This window comes from Microcaecilia unicolor, chromosome 11 (assembly GCF_901765095.1).
Source record: "Microcaecilia unicolor chromosome 11, aMicUni1.1, whole genome shotgun sequence".
In the NCBI taxonomy this organism is placed as follows: domain Eukaryota; kingdom Metazoa; phylum Chordata; class Amphibia; order Gymnophiona; family Siphonopidae; genus Microcaecilia; species Microcaecilia unicolor.
This window is the reverse complement of record NC_044041.1, coordinates 186,508,337-186,535,004: the sequence shown is the minus strand read 5'-3', so window position 1 is coordinate 186,535,004 and position 26,668 is coordinate 186,508,337. Positions and strand designations below refer to the sequence as shown.

The following is a 26,668-nucleotide window of genomic DNA, read 5'->3' as shown; positions in this document are numbered from 1 at the left end:
GGGGCGCCAGAGACCCTAGGACCGGCCCTGCCTACCATCTCCTTGAACCTCAGTTCTAAACCTGACTCTCTGACCCTGACGTTTTCTGGTGACTTTTCTGGCTCAAGCTGGTTAGTGCATTTAAAATGCCACCTTGTCTTGCAGCCCAGTGGTGATTTCTTTTAAAACAAAGCTAGTAGCAGCTAGACTGGGACTAGTGGCATGGGAGTCAGCGTCTCAACAAGATGTTAGGTGCTAAACTCAACACAGATGCTCCCTTACTGGTGTCCTGAAAGTATTTCCTTAATCTTGAGGGTGCTCAAGTACCCATTGTACCCACAAAGCTGGTGCTGAGAGCCAGAGGGAGTCCATTCCCTCAGCAGTGGAGAAAAGGAGGCAGTTTGCTCCAGGTCCAAAAGGTACAAGTGGTCAGAGAGATGAGGAGTCTTGACAATATTTAACAGAGAAGAAGGAGAAAATGGGGTAAAGGAGAGGAGAAGACAATGTAACTGGCCAAAGCCATTTGATCACTCTAATAACGTGGGTAAAAAGTTTATTCTTTAAGGTCTCTTAAATGTCTGTGTCCTTATACAATATTAGCCACATCAGTATGCCTAAATGTAGGTGTGATAATCCACAATCTTTAACCAGGAGACCTATACGGTCTGATGTTTCACTTATCTCCTGTTAAACTTTATTTTACCAAAGACGTCAGAGGTGCCACTTGTTGAATTACCGTATTTTTCGGACTATAAGACGCACTTTTTTCCCCCAAAATTTGGGAGGAAAATGGGGGGTGCGTCTTATAGTCCGAAGGTAGCGAGTTTTGGATCGCCCTCCCCTACTTACGCGACGCCATGTTCCCTGGTGGTCTAGTGACGTCGGGGCAGGAAAGAGCCCCCTCTTTCCTGCCCAGCGCGCTGCTCTCCATGCTCCTGACTGCTTCCTGACGGTCTCGTCGAGATTCAAAATGGCCGCCGAGATTTTGAATCTCGCCGAGACCATCAGGAAGCAGTCAGGAGCACGGAGATCAGCGCGCTGGGCAGGAAAGAGGGGGCTCTTTCCTGCCCCGACGTCACTAGACCACCAGGGAACATGGCGTCGCGTAAGTAGGGGAGGGCGATCCAAAACTCGGACAAGACGCACCGGAGCACCTAGGTTTTAGAGGAGGGAAAAAGGAAAATTTTTTTTTCCTATTTCCCTCCTCTAAAACCTAGGTGCGTCTTATGGTCCGGTGCGTCTTATAGTCCGAAAAATATGGTAGTTTTCTCAACTTCAACAAGATTTATGCACCCACCTCCTGCTCAGTCTAAGGTATCATTTTTCATATGTATATATGTAATTCTTTGTTATTCTAACCGATGAGTATTTTTTCAGTAATGCAAATAACTATAATCTTATATTGAAGAGGTTAAACGTATTTAGAAGAAAGGAAGGTTAGAATAATAAAGAATAACATATACAGTGAAACCTCGGTTTTCGTTGACTTTGGTTATCGTCGGTTTCGGTTTTCGTTGATTTTTTTCAGTGAAAAATTTGTCTCGGATTTCGTCGGTTGCCTCGGTTTTCGTCGGCGTGCCCACATGACCTCGCTGCTAATTTTGCGAAAACAAAGGGCGACCCACGCGTTCTCCTGCTCATTGTGGCGCTGTTTCTCATTCTGTGAGCATCACCCCACGCGTCTAACGCAACGCACGCAAGATAAAATCACATGTGCTCAAATCTCATTTTCCCTGTTAAGTGTTTTCCTTGCTAATAAGTTAACCCTTTCCCTTTAGCTCCATCATGGGACTATATTTATTCTCTATAAAGTGTGTTTTTGGTATGTATTTTGGAGTATCTAGAACGAATTAATTGGATTTACATTGATTCATATGGAAATAATTGCCTCGGTTTTCATTGATTGTTTTCAGACAGATTATCAACGAAAACTGAGGTATCACTGTGTACATATGAAAAATGATACCTTAGATGAGGAGGTGGGTGCATATATCTGGTTGAAGTTGAGAAAACTAATTCAACAAGTGGCACCGCTGAGGTCTTTGGTAAAATAAAGTTTAACAGGAGATAACTGAAATATCTAAATGTAGATTTGCACATGTACACCAGGTCTATAACTAAATGTGCCTATATGTTGTAGTTGCAAAATACTGTAAGATGTGTATCAGTTCCCTGCATAGATGCTAGTCCCATTCAGTGGAGTCTTTCTTGAGATACTTTATCAAATGCCCTCTGAAAATCCAATATACAGTGGGGGAAATAAGTATTTGATCCCTTGCTGATTTTGTAAGTTTGCCCACTGACAAAGACATGAGCAGCCCATAATTGAAGGGTAGGTTATTGGTAACAGTGAGAGATAGCACATCACAAATTAAATCCGGAAAATCACATTGTGGAAAGTATATGAATTTATTTGCATTCTGCAGAGGGAAATAAGTATTTAATCCCTCTGGCAAACAAGACCTAATACTTGGTGGCAAAACCCTTGTTGGCAAGCACAGCGGTCAGACGTCTTCTGTAGTTGATGATGAGGTTTGCACACATGTCAGGAGGAATTTTGGTCCACTCCTCTTTGCAGATCATCTCTAAATCATTAAGAGTTCTGGGCTGTCGCTTGGCAACTCGCAGCTTCAGCTCCCTCCATAAGTTTTCAATGGGATTAAGGTCTGGTGACTGGCTAGGCCACTCCATGACCCTAATGTGCTTCTTCCTGAGCCACTCCTTTGTTGCCTTGGCTGTATGTTTTGGGTCATTGTCGTGCTGGAAGACCCAGCCACGACCCATTTTTAAGGCCCTGGCGGAGGGAAGGAGGTTGTCACTCAGAATTGTACGGTACATGGCCCCATCCATTCTCCCATTGATGCGGTGAAGTAGTCCTGTGCCCTTAGCAGAGAAACACCCCCAAAACATAACATTTCCACCTCCGTGCTTGACAGTGGGGACGGTGTTCTTTGGGTCATAGGCAGCATTTCTCTTCCTCCAAACACGGCGAGTTGAGTTCATGCCAAAGAGCTCAATTTTTGTCTCATCTGACCACAGCACCTTCTCCCAATCACTCTCGGCATCATCCAGGTGTTCACTGGCAAACTTCAGACGGGCCGTCACATGTGCCTTCCGGAGCAGGGGGACCTTGCGGGCACTGCAGGATTGCAATCCGTTATGTCGTAATGTGTTACCAATGGTTTTCGTGGTGACAGTGGTCCCAGCTGCCTTGAGATCATTGACAAGTTCCCCCCTTGTAGTTGTAGGCTGATTTCTAACCTTCCTCATGATCAAGGATACCCCACGAGGTGAGATTTTGCGTGGAGCCCCAGATCTTTGTCGATTGACAGTCATTTTGTACTTCTTCCATTTTCTTACTATGGCACCAACAGTTGTCTCCTTCTCGCCCAGCGTCTTACTGATGGTTTTGTAGCCCATTCCAGCCTTGTGCAGGTGTACGATCTTGTCCCTGACATCCTTAGACAGCTCCTTGCTCTTGGCCATTTTGTAGAGGTTAGAGTCTGACTGATTCACTGAGTCTGTGGACAGGTGTCTTTCATACAGGTGACCATTGCCGACAGCTGTCTGTCATGCAGGTAACGAGTTGATTTGGAGCATCTACCTGGTCTGTAGGGGCCAGATCTCTTACTGGTTGGTGGGGGATCAAATACTTATTTCCCTCTGCAGAATGCAAATAAATTCATATACTTTCCACAATGTGATTTTCCGGATTTAATTTGTGATGTGCTATCTCTCACTGTTACCAATAACCTACCCTTCAATTATGGGCTGCTCATGTCTTTGTCAGTGGGCAAACTTACAAAATCAGCAAGGGATCAAATACTTATTTCCCCCACTGTACATCATCGACTGGCTTACCTTTATCCACATGTTTGTTCACCCCTTCAAAGAAATGTAATAGATATATGCTCTGTAATTTTGTTCTTTATAATAGTCTCTATCATCCTCTGGAACCTTTAAAAAAAAAAATTGGCACTATATTGGCCACCCTCCAATCTTCTGGTACCATACTTGATTTTAAAGATAAATTACATATTACTAACAATAGTTCTGCAAGTTCATTTTTTAATTCTATCAGTACTCTGCAATGAATACCATCTGGTCCAGGCAATTTACTACTCTTCAGTTTATCAAATTGTGCCATTACATCTTCCACGTTTATAGAGATTTCATTCAGTTTCTCTGTCTCGTCAGCTTTGAATACCATTTCTGGCACTGGTATCTCTCTCAAATCTTCCTCGGTGAAGACCAAAGCATGCGCGATGTGAGGTGAAAAGCAGCAACAGGGCAGGCAGTGTGGCAGAGAACAATGCTGGAGCAAGGCTACTAACTTTTCAAAAGTTATTTTTCTTTTCCCTATTTGAGTTTGTTCCATTGTTTTCCAATGTACCATTTTACTAGTTGGAGAATAAAATATTTCAACATTGTCTGTGTCAGGATCAGGACCAGAGCCATCTCTTTGGGTGGTATGTGTGATTGAGCCCCCCCCCCTCAATATTGAACAAGCTCTTTGACTATGTCAAAGGAGATGTCATTTTCATTGGGTTTTGCACCCCCAATATTTCGGAAAAGTTGGCTCCTATGATCAGGACAGTTTAACTCTTTAGTGAATCCCACTCCTAATATACATTTTATGAATGGGGTCCCATGTGGCTCGTACTTCAAAAGAAAACTAACTAATCTCTGCTCACCAACTCTTGCTACTGATTGGAAGACAATGCCCCTGAGGGCATTTGTACTGATAAATCAGCTGTAGGAAGCCATTGAATTAACACATCTAAGAGCCCCCCCCTTAAATATTGTCTATGGCTTAATCCTGATCTGTGTAGGATTCTAGGGGTAGTATAATACAAAAGGATAGAATGTTAACTTAAATCACCCTATGACCTGCTCTGCATAGGGAATAAGTTGGAATTGATTTCTATTTTGTGTAATCATTAATCTACATGTTTAATACATTTGGGGTCAGGAAGGTGGCACCTGTCCAAGACCAGTGGGGTGAACACGTGGACCCTGCTGTAAGAGATGGGCTGGGACTGTCAGCAGAAGAGAGGCAACACAGCAGAAGGCACTGAAAAAGCAGAGCCATGGGCTGGAACCTGAGGCCAAGCCTGCAGCGATGCATCATCTGCTGGTGAATTTGACTAGGTGTTGGCTAGTTTTAGAGAAGGGTTAAGAAGGAGTTGGAGACAGCTCACATCTTTCTCAGGAATATAATACATTCAGGTAGGGTAGCTACTTTTTCTTGTCCCTGGAGGGCTCATAATCTACCTGAGATACTGGAGTAGTAAGTGACTTGCCCAAGAACACAAGGAGCTGTGGTAGGATTATTTTTTTTTTGTTACATTTGTACCCCGCGCTTTCCCACTCATGGCAGGCTCAATGCGGCTTACATGGGGCAATGGAGGGTTAAGTGACTTGCCCAGAGTCACAAGGAGCTGCCTGTGCCTGAAGTGGGAATCAAACTCAGTTCCTCAGGACCAAAGTCCACCACCCTAACCACTAGGCCACTCCTCCACTGTTGCTACTATTTGAGATTCTACATGGAATGTTGCTATTCCACTAGCAACATTCCATGTAGAAGTCAGCCCTTGCAGATCACCAATGTGGACGCGCAGGCTTCTACATGGATTGTTGCTAGTGGAATAGCAACATTCCATGTAGAATCTCCAATAGTAGAAACATTCCATGTAGAATCTCCAATAGTATCTATTTTATTTTTGTTACATTTGTACCCTGCACTTTCCCACTCATGGCAGGCTCAATGCGGCTCACATGGGGCAATGGAGGGTTAAGTGACTTGCCCAGAGTCACAAGGAGCTGCCTGTGCCTGAAGTGGGAATTGAACTCAGTTCCTCAGAACCAAAGTCCACCACCTTAACCACTAGGCCACTCCTCCACTGTTGCTACTATTTGAGATTCTACATGGAATGTTGCTATTTCACTAGCAACATTCCATGCAGAAGTCGGCCCTTGCAGATCAGCAATGTGGCCGCGCAGGCTTCTGCTTCTGTGAGTCTGACGTCCTGCACGTACGTGCAGGACGTCAGACTCACAGAAACAGAAGCCTGCGCAGCCTTCTACATGGAATGTTGCTAGTGGAATAGCAACATTCCATGTAGAATCTCCAATAGTATCTATTTTATTTTTGTTACATTTGTACCCCGCGCTTTCCCACTCATAGCAGGTTCAAAGTGGTTTACATATTATATACAGGTACTCATTTGTACCTGGGGCAATGGAGGGTTAAGTGACTTGCCCAGAATTTGAATCCTGCATTCCCTGCTTCTCAGCCTGCTGCTGCTCTAAACACTAGATTACTCCCCCTAGCATATATTTCAATTTACTTCGGTCCTGTATTTTTTTTTTTAAACTCCACAGTGTCCTCCTGCTCTGTTGGGGCTCCAGCTCCAATCAGAACCAGTGCTGGTATAGGACACCATCAGCTTTAATTCGTATCTAACTGGGGATTTCCCCCCCCCCCCCCTATTTTGTGCCTTCCCTTCTTTGCCCAAAAAGTACCTAATCTGGTTACTGCAATGACAATCCTCAGGCAGGGGCCATGCTCCAGGACTCCACTAGGAGTGGTGGAGTAACCTAATAGCAGCAGGCTAAGAACCAGGGAAGCCTGTGTTCAACTTCCATTACAACTCCTTGGAGTCTTGGGCAGGTTGTTTAAACCTCCACTGCCTCAGGTACAAAATTAGAGGGTACTTTAGAGACAGGGAAATACCTACTGTACATGCATGTAACTCAGTTTGCGCTTACAGACTGTCATGGGAACAGGCTTTGCAGGAATCCCCTCTGGGGCTGTGGAGTTCCCGTGAGGATGGAAGCAGTTTATAGTAACGTAGTAGATGACGGCAGAAAAAGACCTGCACGGTCCATCCAGTCTGCCCAACAAGATAACTCATATGTGCTACTTTTTGTGTATACCCTACTTTGATTTGTACCTGTCCTCTTCAGGGCACAGACCGTATAAGTCTGCCCAGCACTATCCCCACCTCCCACCACCGGCTCTGGCACAGACCGTATAAGTCTGCCCAGCATTATCCCCGCCTCCCAACCACCGGCCCCGCCTCCCGATCTCGACTAAGCTCCTGAGGATCCATTCCTTCTGCACAGGATTCCTTTATGCTTATCCCACGCATGTTCGAATTCCGTTTTCATTTCCACCACCTCCCGCGGGAGGGGGGCATTCCAAGCATCCACTACTCTCTCCGTGAAAAAAATACTTCCGTGAAAATAGTTCCTGCAGGGTTCCCGTGGAAGTGTAAACTACACCTGTGCCAGCCTCGCACTGGCCAAGTTCTTTGAGTGCCACCTCCTTATCGCTTTAACAGCACAGATATAGAAAGTCTTCCATTAACCCTCTCTGCTCCCCGGCTGATGCACAGGCCTCAGCTCTGATAAAGGCACAAGCATCAGAGATCAGCTGACCTACTAGGTAAATCCATATGGGGCTTGTGGAAACACCCTGTTTCCAGTGGATCCTGAGACACAAAACATGGAGAGGATAGTTTTATAGCAAGGCATCTAGGTTTATTATTTTTTTATTTATACAAGTCGTTGGTGAGGCCCCACCTGGAGTATTGTGTTCAGTTTTGGAGGCCGTATCTTGCTAAGGATGTAAAAAGAATTGAAGCGGCGCAAAGAAAAGCTATGAGGATGGTATGGAATTTGCGTTACAAGACATATGAGGAGAGACTTGCTGACCTGAACATGTATACCCTGGAGGAAAGGAGAAACAGGGGTGATATGATACAGACGTTCAAATATTTGAAAGGTATTAATCCGCAAACAAACCTTTTCTGGAGATGGGAAGGCGGTAGAACGAGAGGGCATGAAATGAGATTGAAGGGGGGCAGACTCAAGAAAAATGTCAGGAAGTATTTCTTCACGGAGAGAGTGGTGGATGCTTGAAATGCCCTCCCGTGGGAGGTGGTGGAGAGGAAAACAGAAACGGAATTCAAACATACATGGGATAAACATAAAGGAATCCTGTGCAGAAGGAATGGATCCTCAGGAGCTTAGCCTAGAATGGGTGGCAGAACTGGGGGTTGGGAGGCGGGGCTAGTGCTGGGCAGACTTATACGGTCTGTGCCCTGAAGAGGACAGTACAAATAAAAAAAGTAGCACATATGAATTTATCTTGTTGGGCAGACTGGATGGACCGTGCAGGTCTTTTCCTACCGTCATCTACTATGTTACTGGTGCATGCATGTGTCAATCTCTCAGCACACAGTGCCAGCGAATCATAGACGAGCTTTACATGAGCACACCGTGTTCTACCTTCCCGTTCTTCCTTGCAGTGCTGCAGCTCGAACCCAGAGAGCTGACTGGAACTTTTTTTTTTTTTTTTGTAGGTACCATTAAAACTCTTGCAGGGACCAGGCCCCTCCCCCAATCACTACTCAGGCCACCACTGCCGCAGTCCCCACTCTCCACCCACCCACCCACCACCCCCTGCATTCAAATTGGCAGCGCCTCACCTCCGTATAAAAGCAGTAGATCGCCTCGCTTCGGGCCCTCCCTCCCAGAAATAAGAAGTTACATCAGACGAGGGCGATCTACCACTTTCACACAGAGGTAAGGTGCTGCTGATTTGAACACAGGGGGCCCGGTGGCGGACAGAGGGGGGGGGGTTGTCAATGGAGCCGAGGGCAGGCGAGTGAGACCAGGGACTGCAGCACCAGCAGCCTGGGAGCAGGAGAGAGACCCCAGCGCTGGGCCCGCCCTTGGAAGTTTGGCAGCCCTGGCAAGGACAGGTAAGATTCCAGGAGGGATGAGTTTGACACCTTTTTAAGAGGAATGCAGAGGAGGAGGAAATCTTTCTTTGGATGAATCCCACCCTCATCGGCAAAAATGTACTGCTCTGGATTTACAGCCTATTTCACTGACACAGAGTACTCAAGTACCGTGGAATCTGTTAGGTAAATGAGACCTTTACTAGCTGTGCTAAAATCTACAATGATTAAATCTAACTAAAAGAAAGCTATAAGACAGATATATACATACAACATGTGGATGAGTGGCCTAGTGGTTAGAGCACCAGTCTTGCAATCCAGAGGTGACCGGCTCAAATCCCACTGCTGCTCCTTGTAATCTTGGGCAAGTCATTTAACGCTCCATTGCCTCAGGTACAAACTTAGATTGTGAGCCCTCCTGGGACAGAGAAATATCCAGTTTACCTGAATGTAACTCACCTTGAGATTCTACATGGAATGTTAATGTTGCTATTCCACTAGTAACATTCCATGTAGAAGACTGCCCTTGCAGATCAGTAACACGGCCACGCAGGCTTCTGTTTCTGAGAGTCTGACTCACAGAAACAGAAGCTTGCACGGCCACATTGCTGATCTGCAAGGGCAGGCTTCTATATGGAATGTTACTAGTGGAGGAGTGGCCTAGTGGTTAGTGCAGTGGAACATGGAATGTTGCTACTATTTGAGATTCTACACGGAATGTTGCTAATGGAGGAGTGGCCTAGTGGTTAGTGCAGTGGAACATGGAATGTTGCTACTATTTGAGATTCTACACGGAATGTTGCTAGTGGAGGTGTGGCCTAGTGGTTAGAGCACTGGTCTTGCAATCCAGAGGTGGCCGGTTCAAATCCCACTGCTGCTCCTTGTGATCTTGGGCAAGTCACTTCACCCTCCATTGTCTCAGGTACAGACTTAGATCATGAGCCCTCCTGGGACAGAGAACTATCCAGAGTACCTGAATGTAACTCACCTTGAGCTATTACTGACAGACAAAGGTGTGAGCAAAATCTAAACAAACATTTCTATCCCCATGCACCTCTGTCTGAGCTACTAGTACTATTAGCAAGAGGTGTAGCTTAAAGAACTGGTTATAGTTTCCTCCCTCCTACAGGTTGCAACCACTAAACAGCCCCAGCCCACCAGGAGACCAGAAGCAATACACAGCTGCAGCAGCAGCACTGAGCCTGGGGGCCATGCATTTGTTACACATTTTTTCAAAGACAAGAACATTCTGTGCTCAAATGAACGCATGTACTAAGAGACTATCATGGAATAGCATTTTCTATCATTATTAGTGGGTTCATGTGGAGGGTGGTGATGCACATGGGGATGAAAGAGTCAAGGCCAGAATGGAGAGCTGTGGTTGGCAATTTATACTTAAGGTTAGTTACTTAAGACGAATAAGCATACAAAATCCCATAAAACAGAGAATCATGGTCAAGTAGATTAGATGGGCTGATCCATAATCATTTACTACATAATGCATTACATTTGGTTAAGTCTGTCTGACAGAGTGTCATTAGCCTAACAGGTTTCCCCAAGAGTAGTTAACCATTGGTGGAGAAGCACAAACCTTACTACAGTTTCTACTATGAATTTGTAGTTTCAGGAACAAAGCAGATGTCACCATGTTATGGCAGATGACTACAGCCACCCAACTTGAGATTAGTGAACGTGCTGATGTCCAATGAAGCCAGGAAAGGGATTTAAATAGTGGCATATTGTTTGTTGCTGCTATGTGCTTTTTACTCTTGTCTGAAAGAACAAAATCTCAAAATGAGTCACAGCAGTAGGTGAGGGGGAAGTATATAATTTTTTGCACTTTTATTCAACAAACACCATTGTCTATACTCTGCCCTTACTGCTTCCGTTATATAGTATCACTAAAAGCATCATTTGCACATTCATTACTGAGCTACAAACTATAAGCAGCAGGAAACAAAAAAAAGTTTGACCTAGAACTTGGGCAGAATGGGGTTTAAAAAAAAAAAAAAACAACAACTTACCATAGATGTTATAGGCTCCTCCCCTGCTCTAAACATTCTATTTCCTAGGCCTGTTTTGGCCAGGCTTGATATGTGCGCTGGGGATTGTTTGGCAGACTTTACTTCTTGTCTGTCACAATATTTAAAAACCAAAGGGCAATTCTATTAACTTAGTTAGTATATGGTGACCACAAGGGTACTAGTGCCAAGTCTATTATGGTACGTCATGCACTTAAGCCATTATAAAATACTAGTGCACAGTTGCATTTGCCTATCACATTTTAGGTACACCCACTTGTGCATGGCTGGCATTAAAGCTGGCATGCCCAAATGCACCAGGCAATGCATGCAATTGGTACAGTTTAAAGACTTGATCTACTGCCCATCAGGCATCCATTTACAATCACCATATAATTTAAAGTCAGAGAGAAAAAGCTGGTAGTATGCTATAAGTTACACAACTCACTAGTGACATGGCCCTGGCCTGCCCACATGTATGCTCCCACTTGCAGTTAAAAGCTAATACTCCCCTCCTCCCAATGATAAAAGGTAAATGTGGGCATTAGAGACCAAAAGCACACAATATGAATCTCTGCTCAGAGGCAGAATAGCACCTTAACCCTACACCAGCTCAGAGCTGGCATTGGGGTTAAGGCTTTCTCCACCCCTCCCCCTGACAATCCATGCCAGGCAGGCTATTACCCCCATATGGTACAGAAGGCCCCAGCAGAGCATACCACGATGTACTGGGCATGGTGCTGGAAGGAGAAGAGAGTGCTACTCCCTCCCGTCATCTCAATGTACTGAGAAAGGGGGTATTATAATGTTAAAGTCACACCATGATCAAAGTGAAGGCCTCTGATTGTGAATTGTCAGTGTAAAGCTAGAAGACACTTACCGAACTTGTATGCTTAATCAGGGAAAACGTGCCAGCTACATGCAAAAGGTTCTACAGTAACAGCACCTATATTCGTTTCTTTAGCCACACACACAATGTACAACTTGGGTCTCAAGTTTGATATTTATGTAGGGGTGCAATGGTAATCTCTTTGCACAGACTTGTTACAGCCTGTCACTTAACATTGCAAGTACTGGCATCCAAATCCTCCCCCCTCCCATTTACTTGTGTTATATAGGAATGCCTATGGACTCATTTACATCTGTTTATATATTGTGTGCATGGCAGGAGCCTTTCTGCACTAACCTCTGTGCCTGTTATGCCCCTTTATACATCACTGCAACCACCTGGTTCTGAATCAACCCCATTACTAAGTTTGAGTTGATGCACATCACTGCAACAGTAATTCTCAGCTCAGTCTAATGGGTTCTAATGCAGTGACATCCAACAGTACATCATGCTGCTTCCAGTTGTGTTTTGTAACCAGTATGCACAGTTGCAGCTAGTCAAAAATGGTGACTAAACATGGTCTAGGCAGGCCAACTACTTGCATCAGTACTTAACGCAACTCTAGCAGCTAAGATTTTCCAAAATGGGAAAGCTAGGACATTAAATGTCCATGCAGAAAGATTGACGTTAGGAACAACAAGTGTACCTCTACTACACTCACAGATAAAGCAGTTCGATATTTGAATTAGCTCAGCTTGATGTTTTGAGCTACTTCTATTGTATAAGGGCTAATCTTCCATTGTAAGGATTAAGGGTTCCCAACAATCATACAAGTTATGACTTCATATACATCTGTAGTAATACACTTTAGGTTGCTATATTTTTATGGACTATCAGAATCTATTGTCAAAACGGTAGTTCAACACTGGCTTAGCAAGTGTTGATCTGTCTCTACAGTATCTTCAAGTAGAAAAAATATGTACTAACACTGTTGCTAAAAGTACTTTTATATAACTTGTCTACAACATCTGAGAGCCTAGATCAGGGCTTTTTTTTTTTTTTTGAGGGGGTACTGAGTACCAGCACCTTTTCCATTGTCTGCTAAAATGGACCCATGATCCCCAAGTTTTAATGAAAGAGTTCAGGTTCTACACACCAATTCTGCCTTGTCACAGATTCTGTGACTGGTTGCAGGGGACTTGGCTAGTGTGCAGTGGGTCTCAGTGATCAGCACACCCCTGAAGGGTGGCTTAGCATTTGAGTACCGGCCTAGATCTCAGTTGAAGTAACAATGAGAACTTGACTTCAACCAAGATTCAAGATCTAGGCACTCAAAGTATCAATGAGAACTTGACCATGACCACAGCTGGGTCAAGGAAGGAGTTGACACATAGCTGGAGTACCATGACTTAGATGCTTGGGACCCTGTATGATCTCCATAATTTAGCCATTATAAACTAGCATAACCCAAGAATGAACAAAACCATTTTCTGCTAGTTCAGTTTTATTAATCAAATAGTCACACTTCCAAAGTAGGGCTCCAAGTTGATCACCTTAGCTTATATGCTGTTATTGGCTTTTAATACCAGTAACTGCATTGGTTACAGTTCACAAAAGGTTAGCTAGATAATCTTTGGAACATGTTTAAGAGGTAGTGTTTCTCAGCCATAGTACCAGTCATCAGGAAAAATGAACTAGTCCTGGCCTTATTCTGTTGAGCACAGGGATCTGGCAATAAGTTACCAGACAAAAAAAAATGTCTGGTCAAAGCCAAGAAGTTGTAGAAATCACTGATAAGGAGCAACAGGAAACACTTTGGGGCATGCAGATACAAATGCCTTGCCACTTCAGTGCATCTGAAGTTCAGAACACAAGACTAGAAAGTGCTGGTTGGGATGGAGGCTGAACTGAATCCTTATGTGGCCTTTTCATAAGTGCGTGTGCAGACAACATCATCCATGGTCAGAGTCTGAAATGAAAATAGAAGATAAATTATGTCCTGTGGTGCACAGACTGCCTTGGCATCTGGGAAAGGTTGATCCGAGTTCAAATAGGTTACAAGCAAGTGTTGAGAACATTGCACAACAGTGGGGGGGGGGGGGGGGGGGGGGGGATTAGAGATCTATAGTATTTGGCAACAACCAACCACAAGTTTTAAAAAAAAAAGTTTAATAAGGCATGCTAAAACCTAGAGTGAGTGAATTTTTGCATGCACTAAGTGGAATGGCATCTAAGGAGCCACTAAAGTTATAGCCACTACTGGTGTTATGTCCGAGCCCCAAGCAAGGTTTAGTTGTCCATAGCAGATGCTTCTAGAACTGGTGGACGGGAGCCAAACAAGTCAGGTAACCTCTCCCACTGTGGGTGCATGAACCACCTCCTAGGGTCATAAGGCCAATAACTTGGTGACAAGTTCTAGCCACCTCTTGCCTTAAATTCCTACTAAAAAAAAAAAAAGCAGGTTACATTTTGTGTTAATTCTTCCAACCTGGAAGATTCAGGAGATGCCAGCTGATTCCAATTTTTACAAAAGTCAGGTTTATCCAGTCTTGCTTTTACTGTGCTGAATGCACAACCATCTTGAAGGCAGGCCTGATTTTTTTTTTTTTTTGGGGGGGGGGGGGGGGGGGGAAGGAGAAGCTAGCTGGAAGTGATTTTTGGCTTTGCATTAGTTCCAAGTCAGATGCAGGTATTTAAGTGAATTGCCTTTAGAGACTAGGAACCACAGCAACCTAAAAGTGCCTACACATTTACAGAATGTGGGATGATTGTTTAGTTATCAAACTCTTAGTGGGAGTCGACAGGCTAGGAACGAGGATTTTGGGTTGAAGGTCCTGCCTAGGGCATCCCAGGACTGACCTGGAGGAAAACTGATTGTACAGTTCAGATAGGATTAATGATCTCCAAAAGGCAGTAAAGTCATAAAAGTGATCATAGTAAGATAAAACAAAGGTACTGTTCTTCACAGAATGATCCTGCAGACCCCCAAGCCAGGTAGTAGGCAACCAAATGCAGCTACAAAAAAAAAATTTTTAATCTCCATCTTGTTCCCCCCCCCCCAGTGAAAAAATCCAGATCATAAGTACCTAGAATATGGTATCTTAAAAATACCCATGTATCTGATTAGGAAACAGCAGCAGCTCCAACCTGCCTGTGGTCATGGTGTGACTTTTTTTGGGGGGGGGGGGGGGGGGGGGGAGGAAGAGAAGCATATGACATCTAGCCAGTTAACTGAACTAAGCAGCATGTTTTGGGGCTGCGATTCCCTTACCAGAATGAGTTTCCCATCTTGGATCTCTCGCACCAGCGATGTCTCTTTGCCTTCCCATTTCTGAACATGTTTGAGCTTCTTCCCATCTAGAGTCACAATGGACTGCAAAAGAGACCACAGTCAGGACCAGAGAAAAGTGACAATCTAGGCTGACTCAAGGAATAATTCTGCACCTCTTTCCCTCCCCAGCACCCCCCCCCCCCACACACACCCTGTAAAGCTTATGTCAGTTGCTGGTGGTGGCAACATCTAGTGTTAACTAGACTAGAGAGCTAGGGTGGGAAGAAAAGCAGCACTTAAACCTATAGGTCAAATGAGGTCAATGGCTGGGTATTTTGGCACCCTGGGTCAGAGCCTCACCTGGTCCAGTTGGAAGCCGACCCTGAAAATAAGGCAGATAAAGAAAACTACACTACAGGTACACAAGTCGGTATAGGTGCCGACTCCATGGGTGCTCAAGCACCCCCAATATTTTAACCCGCCATTGGAAGTTCTGGTTCCAACCCCAGCCAGCCTGCCCTCTTCTCCCTCAACAGTCCTCCGTCCAGAATTAAAAAAAAATATATATATCTTACCTTGCTCAGTCCTAGCAGCAGTGAAAGGTGAGCAGGCTTGGCTTCAGCCTTCCCTTCTCTCAGCTCTCTGGTCCCTGCCCTTGCGGAAACAGGAAATGAGGGCAGAACCAGAGAGCTGAGAGAAGGCTGAAGCTGAGCCTGTGCACCTTTGACTGCTGCCAGGACTGAGGTAAGATGAGTTTTAAATTCTGGGCAGCAGGAAGGCAAGGACGGAGGACTGTTGTGGGAGAAGAGATTGGGCTGGGGGCAAGAGGAGCAATTGCTGGACATGGATGGAGGGCATGGAGAAATGCACCACCTGTAAAAAAAAAAAAAAAAAAAAAAAAAAAAAAACTCAGCACCCCCAATCATTTTGAAAAGTTGGCTCCTATGCATGTAGGCATTTACATTTCACCTCGTTTTCCACTACCCATGAAGCAGACACTTAAAAGGATCTTGTATCCTGCTGTTAAGTTTGTTCAAGGATTGACATAGCTCTTAGAGCATATACTGCAGAAACATGCAAATATTAACCCTGCCTCCATTGACAAAGCTGCTCAGAGTAACTAGTCAGTTTAGATGGAGGGGGGGGGGGGGGGAGAGGAGAGTGCTGTATATGCAAGAGCCCAGACCTGTCAAGCTTAAGAGGCAGATGCAGCAACCAAACGTAAAAAAATCTAAATCGTTAAAGTCCCTAACGATTTTAAATAACGAAAAATGCACCAAAAAAAAAGTCACACATGCTGAGATCGGTAGTGAAACGTACAATGTATCAAAGAATCACAATACACATCGTTAATCGGCCCCCAAATCATGCGCAGAGCAGCCAAGCGTTATGTTAGCTGCTCTGCGCATGCCACAAACAGTCAAAACAGTCAAATCGCAAGCACATGGCTCCCAAATAAAAACAAAAATAAAAAAAAAAGCGTCGGGAGGGGGCAAGGGCGCTCATCAGGAGCGTCCTGTACAGACGGCCTTGCCCCCCCCCGCTGCTCCCCACACCCCGAAAAATCAAACTTCTAGAAGACCCTGCCCCTCTCCCTTCCTCAGTCACCTGTGCTCCGCCTCCCGACATCCTCCGTCCGTGCCCCGCCCCCTTTTGGGGTCGTCGCCGCCATTCCCCTCCTCCATCGGGCCCCCCTTCCTCTTACCGGGCCCGTGCAGCGCCTCTCTCCTCTGTCCGAAGGCGCTGCACGGGCAAGAACGCTGAATCAGCTGATGCCTGCCTTCGCCTAGCTTCGATAGAGCGTCTTTCTCCTCCTGGGCCCGCCCCTGTCTGACATCAGTAACCTACGTAGGTTACTGACGTCAGACAGGGGCGGGCCCAGGAGGAGAAAGACGCTCTATCGAAGCTAGGCGAAGGCAGGCATCAGCTGATCAGCGTTCTTCTTGCCCGTGCAGCGCCTTCGGACAGAGGAGAGAGGCGCTGCACGGGCCCGGTAAGAGGAAGGGGGGCCCGATGGAGGAGGGGAATGGCGGCGACGACCCCAAAAGGGGGCAGGGCACGGACGGAGGATGTCGGGAGGCGGAGCACAGGTGACAGAGTACTGAGGAAGGGAGGGGGGCAGGGGCTTCTAGAAGTTTGCTTTTTCGGGGTGGGGGGAGCGGCAGAAAGTGGGGAGCAAGGCCGTCCGTACAGGACGCTCCTGATGAGCGCCCTTGCCCCCTCCCGATCCTTTTTTTATTTTTATTTTTTTATGTGTTTTCTGAGGTCCTTTGGACCAATCACAGCGCTTTTAGCTCTGCTAATGCGCTGGGATTGGCTCAAAGTTTGTTTATTTTTTCAATTAACACTTTTTCCTGGCACAGAGCTGTCCTAACGAGAGGTCCAGACCTCTCGTTAGTTTTCCTGCCTTTTTCCTGCGTAAAGGCAATCGGGAAAAGGTTAGTGCATGTCGTTTCAATGGGGTTTTCACACTAATTGCTCATCTCCATTCCGTTTTCGTTAGCTGCTACTGTCGTCGGAAAATAGGCTTAAGTGCATGGAAAGGATAGGAAATTCTTCCCTGAGGGCTCATTTAACGATGAAAAACGTTTAGTGCATCTGCCTCTAAGTGCTCAAGCTCCAGTTCTGAAAGCACTTTAAGGGGGAGGGGGAGGGGACTCCTTTTGAAGTCAGATGGCACATAAAGGGTACATGCCATTCAGGCCAATTGATGAAGCATTGCCACAGTTTGAGTTCAAGGGCAGTTCATAAAATCTACCGAGAACACTTCAGTGATGTCAAGTCCAGTGTGGCAGTTTCACCTCTGCTAATGTATTAGTAAGTGGTACAAGGGAAACCTTTTGTTCCAGGCAGTACCACTATGCAAGTTTTATGGGATAGGAGGTGGTTTTGTATCACTCAACTGGTTGTCAAGATGGGAAATGGTTGGACTAGTCCAGTGGTTTCCAAACTTAGTCCTGGAAGCATGCCAGACTATTTATTCTTCAGTGAATGTTCATGACTATTCATTGTGGCTATCCTTGAACCTGGACTGACTGGTGTGCTTCCAGGACCAGGTTTGATGAACAGTATCTCAACCCACTGCTGACTATCAGGCAGCAGCAGCAGGAATCAAACCCAGTTCCCCAGGACCCCCAACCATTAGACCACTTCTCCACACCACTTAACTGCATTAACTTTGTGGTATACCATAACCAGTTAGTGTGATATTTTTAGTTGGCTCCATAAACCTGAGATCAAATGGAAGAACCTAGACATGGCCTGGCACTGAAATTCTAGGTTAGTGACGCTGGTAGTCAAAGCGCTGATCACTAGTTCCCAGTACTCACTATTCTACTGTTAGCCATTGCTACTGGTTGTTCCCTCTCCCTCCAACCTGATTTTTAAAACAAGTTTTCCAGTAAAGATAAGACTTAGTTAAAATGGTATAGTATTCTGAAGGTTTGCAGAGGCTTATCTGAAGGCAAGTATTTACTTGCTTTTGACACGACATTGTGTGGCTTATAACTAAGTACACACTGCTTTAAAGTCCTTATGCATGTATTTCATCCTAAAATCAAATTATACAGCTCAGACTTGATATAGAAGCTGAGTGAAACTACCTCTGTCTTCAAACTCTTGCAATTTAAAGACATCTGGCTTTGAGGGTTTTGATCAGCTCCCCATGATGGAACAATTTCCAAAGTTGCCACTTGCATGAGCCTCTACCTACTTTAATCCAATTAACCTGGTGATGAGGAAAAATACCATGAACGTCACTCTGAAAAGGTTTATCAAATGATACCTCACCTGCTAGGGAGGGGCAGCCCAACTTCAATTGGCTTCCTATCAAAGGTTTCCAGTACTACCCAGAAAAAAGCCACACAATGAAGCTCCCAAGAAACCAGGGAGAAGAGAGGAGATTTATATCCAGCTTGAGAGCAAAGCTTAAAATCCAGAAAACCGTTCAAGTCAACTTAGCCGACCACAAATCTTTTACAACTTTGTACTTAGTTTTGACATTTGCGTCATTTGAAAAATAAACACAAGGTTGTGAAGACTTGTGGTCAGATAAGTGATTTGAACTGTACAGTCAGTATTTGCTCCATATTAAAAAACAAATGAAATTGTAAGATTTGGAAGGCAGTGCTTGTGCCACCATGGTAGACTGGAGTTACGATTTTTTTTTGGGGGGGTTGTTTTATTGTGTAAACCAAAGATTGTCCAATGGAGTTTATATCAGGGAAGAAGCGAAGGCCCTCCTCACTCTCTCCACAAATACAAATTTTTTTGCTGGCTGTAACTGAAGCCAAGACACCAACTTGAGGGGGAGTCATCTCACTCAGGCAGAATACTAGGTTTTAGAACTATGCAGAGTCAGGCTGAGGTCCATTCTGCATGGGTATTGCCAATATTGTGTGCACCCACAGAGCTGGTATGAGGTCCTCTAGCCTAATAGCATTTCTGGCCTGCTCTTGTATAGCATAATGAATGCAGTCAGCATCTACATAATCCATTCCCTTTCAACTGTGGACTCCTACAAACAATCAAAGGTGCATCTGACCCTCCCTACCCCAAAGCCTTCAGCCTTTACCTGAGCCACTGCAAAATCATGTTCACCTCTCAGGTCCAATGGGACCTGCACAGACAGCACTACCCTATTTCCTCATAATAGGAGCATCTCAATCAAACCCACTTCCTTAGGATGTAAGGTCTACTCAAGATAGAAGTGCTAACCATGTTAACAGCAGCAATACTTGAACCACAAATCCACAAGTGACTAGGGAGCCTGTGCAACTGACTTACAGCTGTCATGATAATCACAGCAGTATTTTGCACAAGCTGCAAGTGCTCAACATCCTGCCTCAGAGGGCAGCTTCTATACCACCAGAAAGCTGCGTGAACCACCCTACCATTCCGGTTCCTCAGTAAGTAGAGAATCCATCTCTCACAGCAAGTATTACAATAGGTCCCCTACTGTAGGTATTATAACCAGCCACATCTCAGTCATGGGGGCAATGGGTTTTTAAGTACAACTGGTAGAAGTAATAGGGAAATGATTTTAATGCGTGTCCTGGGATAAAGAATGCCTTATTTTGCATTTCTGAATATGCCAGAGACCAGCCTTTTGCATGGCAAGTAACAAGGCTACCAGATCCCTGTAACATGTTGTATACCTACCTTGAAGCAAAAGTTAGACAAGCCATTGGAAACCTCAGATTCCTGATGGTTTACCATATCAAGAGCAGCAGACAAAATCAAAATGCCAAATCGGAGAAACATTTTCACCCAACGTGTAATTAAACTCTGGACTTCATTGCTGAGAATGTGGTGAAGGTGGTTAGCTTAGCAGAGTTTAAAAAGGGGTTAGATGGTTTCCTAAAGGACAAGTCCATAAACCACTACTAAAAATCCACAATTCCAGGAACGTGTATAGAATTGTTTGTACATTTGGGAAGCTTGCCAGGTGCCCTTGGCCTGGAGAGGATGCTGGGCTCAATGGACCCTTGGTCCTTTTCCCCAGTGTAGCATTACTTATGTACGCAAGCCTTGGTCCAACATTGAACTGCCAATGCCAACATTTCAGTTTCAACTGGTTGAAGTCTGCCCAGGAAGCTACGTTGCTTACCACCACCTTTTCCACCCAAATGTTTAGCCCAAAGTGTTCCACAAGTTGGCCATGAAGTGCCAGTGCTCTTTATCTGGTAGCCCAAAAGTGATGTCAGTAAAGTCATGAGCTCATTGAGCTGCTGGCTAGCAGCAATGACAAAATCCTTAGCACCAACAAGAAAATTTGTTTAGCAGTGTTTTCACTTGAATAATCTACTGCCTGGTAAAATTTCACCTTCACTGTTCCTTCCCCTGCTCCCCCCCCCCCCCCCCCCAATTTCTGAATTCAGGTGCGGCGCTAGCCAAGAATTATCTGAGAGGCAGGAGTGTGCAATGCCACACCTCCAGGGGAGTCTGAGTCAAGTATACACAAAATATGCCATTAAGTTTTATGATCACACATTAAACTTGTCAGCCTTCGTCATGGTAGGGCTGTACAACTCATTCTCAAGCCATGTATGAGCCAAGCAGCAATAGGGAGGTAAAGTTCTCTAAGCAGAGAAGCAGACTAGGTGGTGGGATGTCAATGTCTACTAAAGTCAATAAGTAATTGAATCTGCTTATGTAGCAATGAGATTTTTCCCCCAATTTTTTCCCTTTGTGTGCTTACATCAGTTTCCTTAGGACTTTTGCTGATTTTCTGAATGCTTCTGTACCAATTAGCAGCTATACTGTAAGCCACATTGGCCAGTTTAGGATAATGTGGAATATAAATATAAAATAAAACTATAGTATGGAATTGCTACAACAGAACTAGTTTTGTACCTTGACTTTTCTGTCATCAGCAGTTGTTTCGTCAAACTCCTCTCCCAGTTTAAACTTTAGTTCTGTGTTCTTGAAGGTGCTCTGGGTCTTCACAATTATCGTATCCCCCTCCATGCAGATGATGGTGGTAGGTTTGGTCACGTTGGCTATCTGCCTGGTTGCAAAACCAACACCTACAGGGAAAGAACTTTTTCCAGTTAGTGCAATTTTTTGTTGGGGGGAGGGGGAGTCCCAGACATTGGGGCCAGTGCTCCCTCCCCCCCCAAAGATGAGCATAATGCCTCCCTACACAATCCTGTATTACATTTAACACAAGTATAGATCTAAGATGGCAGCTTTCAAAAGTTATTTACCCCAGAAGTGAATTGTTTTGAAAATTCCCTCTATGTAAAGTTCAGTCTTGTAGTTCTTTATTGTGTGAATTTCTGGACTATTTCCTTTCTGCCCCACCCCCAGGTGACTACCTAGTCTTCCCTAATGATCAGGCCAGCCCTGCCAGTAGTACCAGCATGATCATTCAGCCAAGAAAGTCATGCATTATGTCCATTCTGTCCACCATATCTACTGGGGAGAACACTGGCCTGATAACACTGCCCTGCATGTCACTCATTTTTGGCTGAACATGTAGCCAAGTGTACAGAAAAAGGTTCTATGACTACAGAATATGAGAAGGAGACTAGATTCCAGTTTCCTAAGGTCTTCTTGCAATATTTCACAGTCTATGTGTTTTAACAACCTTGAATAGTTTTGTTATCTGCAAATTTGATCACCTCACTCGAGTGGCCTAGTGGTTAGGGTGGTGGACTTTGGTCCTGGGGAACTGAGAAACTGAGTTTGATTCCCACTTCAGGCACAGGCAGCTCCTTGTGACTCTGGGCAAGTCACTTAACCCTCCATTGCCCCATGTAAGCCGCATTGAGCCTGCCATGAGTGGGAAAGCGCAGGGTACAAATGTAACAAAAATAAAATAGATATTATTGGAGATTCTACATGGAATGTTGCTACTCCACTAGCAACATTCCATGTACAAGGCTGTGCAGGCTTCTGTTTCTGTGAGTCTGACGTCCTGCACGCGTGCAGGACGTCAGACTCACAGAAGCAGAAGCCTGCGTGGCCACATTGGTGATTTGCAAGGGCTGACTTCTACATAGAATGTTGCTAGTGGAATAGCAACATTCCATGTAGAATCTCAAATAGTAGCAACAGTGGAGGAGTGACCTAGTGGTTAGGGTGGTGGACTTTGGTCCTGGGGAACTGAGGAACTGAGTTGGATTCCCACTTCAGGCACAGGCAGCTCCTTGTGACTCTGGGCAAGTCACTTAACCCTCCATTGCCCCATGTAAGCCACATTGAGCCTGCCATGAGTGGGAAAGCGCGGGGTACAAATGTAACAAAAATAAATTACAGGGGCCTGTAGGTTAAGTATAGACAAAAGAAGTTACTGGAAGAGTTTAACTTTCAAAGTCTTATTTACTAGTTTGAATTAAGAAATGCAATTCCTGCTTATATTTTGACCCTGACCAACCCATCTTTCTCCTTCTCTGGGCTTTTTCTTTTGGTCAGAACCACCCTAGTGACCACATTTTTAGCTTAAAAGGTGCTTAGCTATTATGTGTTCAAGACGACTAGGTATATGTGAATATTCTTACCCACCTTGGATAAAGGCAGGCTATAAATGTAGTAAATATATTAAAGGCCCCTCAGTTACTCTAGTAGCTTGACTAAGTTAATCATACCACATGAAAACAGTTACTATGTTCGTTCCCAGCCATCAATTTCAACCCATAACCCCCCAAAATAAAAAAAGACAAGGCAAGTAATCTCCCTCCTTTTTCTCTTCCAGATCATTTGGGGACCAGTACTCACCCCCCCCCCCAACATCATCTTTTACACATCCCTTTCCCCTTCCAGACACTCAGTTCATGTACAAGGGGGTAATGCCCCTCACACCCCCAAACTAGGTTTAACCTAATTTAGCCCCTCAAAAGTAACACAAAAGTTACACATTGGATTACAATTTAAGAAAAAGTTTATATCCATATGCCAAAAAAAAAAACACCAGAATGTACTTATAGGATTCAATACAAGAGAAGCTACAGTTGGTTAAAAAAAGGCTAGGGTGACCAGTGGGGTGGGGTGGGGGTCCTTAGTGGGACTTGTCCCCCTTAGGTGGGAATTGTCTCAGGGGAATTGGTGGGTGGAACTCACCAGATACTGAAAAAAAAAAAAAAAAAACAGCTTAAATGCCTATGGCAGGAAGGGTACATGACAGGGCCAACATGTTTGTAGAAAGGCCTACAGCTACATTGAATATCTGTTTTCTAGCTTTACAGAATTAAGCCATTGTGTAGATTGTGACCTTTCAGTGGACCACATGAAAGGTGTCACATTATGGCAAGGCTGCGTTACAGACAAAAAGATTCCTTCTTGGAAGGATGAAGAAAAGCTTTGCTCTAAGATTGTGTTAGAACATCTTATAACTTTTAGTATTGCTGCTATGGGAAACATTTTAGTCTATAGAAATCACTTCCTACTTTCTATTAACACACCAGACTAAGGCTGAATGGATTGCAGGACATGTCTAAACTTCCCTTAGGGTGTTTTTGAGAGGGGAGGGGTAGATTCTCTTCTCTTCATTCCCTATGTGGCTAGTGCCATAACTGCTCAGACTTGCTTATAACCAATTACAGTTGGTGTGATGCAATGTTACCCCAGTTGACTCAGGGTCATTAAGGACAGGATAGCAGTCCCAATTCTAGCAAGGTGATACTGAAAGTGGAGCATATATTGGTTGTGGTAATCTCTACTGGAAGCCCTGGCCTATAGGGTTTTTGAGATTTAGATTAACCCCTTGAATGTGCTACACAACACTTGATAACAGGCATTACTTTTAGCCCATTATCCTCGACACCTTTTGGACACCCTCCAAAAAACCTTACAATACAGATTAATGCTGCTAGGCCCCAGTGGAAGCATTGAATCAAAGGGGTTACCCCCACCCCAGCCAAGGTCAGATGCTGCACCTTCCCCAGGACGCATAGAATAAGAGCAGCTTATCCCCACAAGGTACAGACCGGTTCTCAGCCTTATCTAATCTCTTCAAAACCAAGCCTCCTGAAAAATAATCAATCCCTTTACACTAGTGAAAACATTTTTTATGTTATGTTGAGACACTTCTCCATCTAGTTTTGCTGCAATTTTAATATTTTACTATGGAAAAGTTGTGGACTTTCCAGAATACTGGACCCCTCCTAAAGCTGATTTGATAGACAGTTGGTAGTTACCAATAGATCAGGGTTTTTTGTTGCTACGATTTTTAACGTCTTTTCATAGGTTACCCAAGGCTAATTACAGCAATAAAGTCGTTTACCCGCAGGTCACATTAGCAGTACAAATTTCCAGCTAGATTTATGAGCAGCAGGAGGTGGACGAGTGATTAAAGCACGTAAGCCTAGTGCCCCATAGACTTGCGAGTCTTAGAGTCCTCTAGAGACTGAAAAAGATAATATCTATATATAATTTTTTTTGAGCTAGCAAAGTTTTACCCCGATACCAGTTGTCCCCAGACTGGACGCCATCCTAGCATAAGCTAAGTATGTATAGACAGCAAGATTTCACTTTTGCTGAAATGCACTTTTTTCATTCAAGAAAAAAAAAACCCTAGCCACAGGAAGACACGACCTAACTTCTCAAATGCTCGTGAAGATCTTTTGGATAAGTTTAACACCGCCGATCCTAGAGAAAAAAAAAAAAAAAAAAAAAAGTCACAAGATCGACTCCAACAGTGGAGAAAAAAAAAAAAAAAGTTGTCCCACACACCCGGACAAGATAAGGCTGCAGACTCCAATCGGGAATCTTGTTATCGCGTAAGAGGCGCCGATTAATCTTTATTTAAAGATATTACTATTAAGTCCATTTATTTTGGGTTAATTTTCTGTTCACCGAATACCTTGCTGTTAGTTCACTGTAGTAAGCGATTCTGTTTTTAGTTTTCCACACCCCCTTATCAGCGTTTTAAAAAAGCACTTTCCGCTGGTTTTTGGAAACTTGTGTCCCACACAACCACATGAGGGCAGTGAACCAGTGAACTCCAGTAACTAAAGCCTCACACACTTGTCCCCTCGCCAACAAAAACGTGGACTGTATTTCTTGGACTCCATATGGAGTTCTTTCTGCCGAAGGTTCGGCTCCGTTCCACCCCTCCCCAGTTTGCATATCCCACTTGCATGTAACGAGTTCTTTGTAGTACTTTCTGAAGTATCATGTAGCTTATATTTAAAAGCTATTAAGTATTTCTGTGACAATCTATACAGTTTCCTTTAGATTCACGTGCCTCACCGCAGCTAAAAAGGCGAAACAGATTTTCTGGACTAGTCTCGCCACCTTTAGTTATTTTTAGACATTAATACTCACCAATTTTCTTCATATACTCATCAAAATCATGGGACTCCACCAGTTTCCAGTTACCCAGGAACGCCTCCATCGCTTGAACACGACTGTATCACTCACTAACCGGAGAGAAGAGAGACTGAACGAGTTTTCCAGACTTATGGGTCCCTTTAAATAGTCCCTTAGGTCACATGATGGAAAAAAAAGGCACCGGGGTCTAGACATGCATCAGGGCACGGTCGAAAGACCGGACTGGCTGCCAGAGATGGGGTGGGGAAGGAGGATACTGTTAGTTTTAGTGGCTATGTGGTTTGGTTGTTGTGGGGTTTTTTTTCTTTTCAGGGCAGAACCTCTGGAAGAGGTTTCGGTCCTAGAGAAAATCAGATTCTTTCCCGGGTTTCTGACTCTTCCTTGGACCGAGGTAATTGTAAATGTGGTGTACAGCTGGGTGACATCCCTCACCTGTGTGGTAACTTGTACACCATTATCTTGGGAGACGTCTTAGCTGATTCAATGAAAGACAGCATAGTCAAATAAAGAGCGTATCACTTTTTCTGTGTAGTCCAGGCTCCTTTCCAAGGCAGCCTGTGTGCTTCCAATAACATGGAAGGTCTTGTTGCCTTGCATAATTACACCGCTCCGTTTAAACGTCATTAATTCTTGGAGTAAATGCGGTCTTCTCATTGAAGAATTCTGGCACCTGAGTGTGTTTCCTCTCTGCTACAGGCTCTTTTTAGCTTTGAATGAGTGCCTTAGAGCTTGATTCACAGACTGTATTTAAGAAGAAAGAGTTTTGGTAAACGAGACCTACCGTCTTCTTGAGCTAATCAGCTCTAATCCTGACTGATACAACTCTCTGGGTGACTGTGCTACCTTCTGCTGACTTGATGCATGGCTCAAGTGGGTTAGAGAATTTGAAAAAGCTGCCTTATCTTTCTGCCCAGTGGTGATTTCATTGACTCCCAAGGGAATGGAAAACATGAAAAGGGATCTGCAAAAGTTAGAAGAATGGTATTTAATGCAAAAAAAAAAAAGTGCAAAATGATGCATTTGGGGAGTAGAAACCCAAGGGAGT

At 44.4% G+C, this 26,668-nt stretch overlaps 1 protein-coding gene across 1 annotated transcript; it reads right to left on the bottom strand.

Moving 5' to 3' along the window:
- Window positions 1-13,065: 13,065 nt before the first annotated feature.
- Window positions 13,066-25,748, bottom strand: LOC115479691 (fatty acid-binding protein, heart-like). The gene is made up of 4 exons (XM_030217796.1): window positions 25,618-25,748; window positions 21,205-21,377; window positions 14,851-14,952; window positions 13,066-13,548 (listed from the first exon to the last, which is right to left on the bottom strand). Exons 1-4 carry the CDS (start codon window positions 25,685-25,687, stop codon window positions 13,495-13,497), a joined length of 399 nt encoding a protein of 132 aa, XP_030073656.1. The 5' UTR covers window positions 25,688-25,748; the 3' UTR covers window positions 13,066-13,494.
- Window positions 25,749-26,668: the final 920 nt, after the last annotated feature.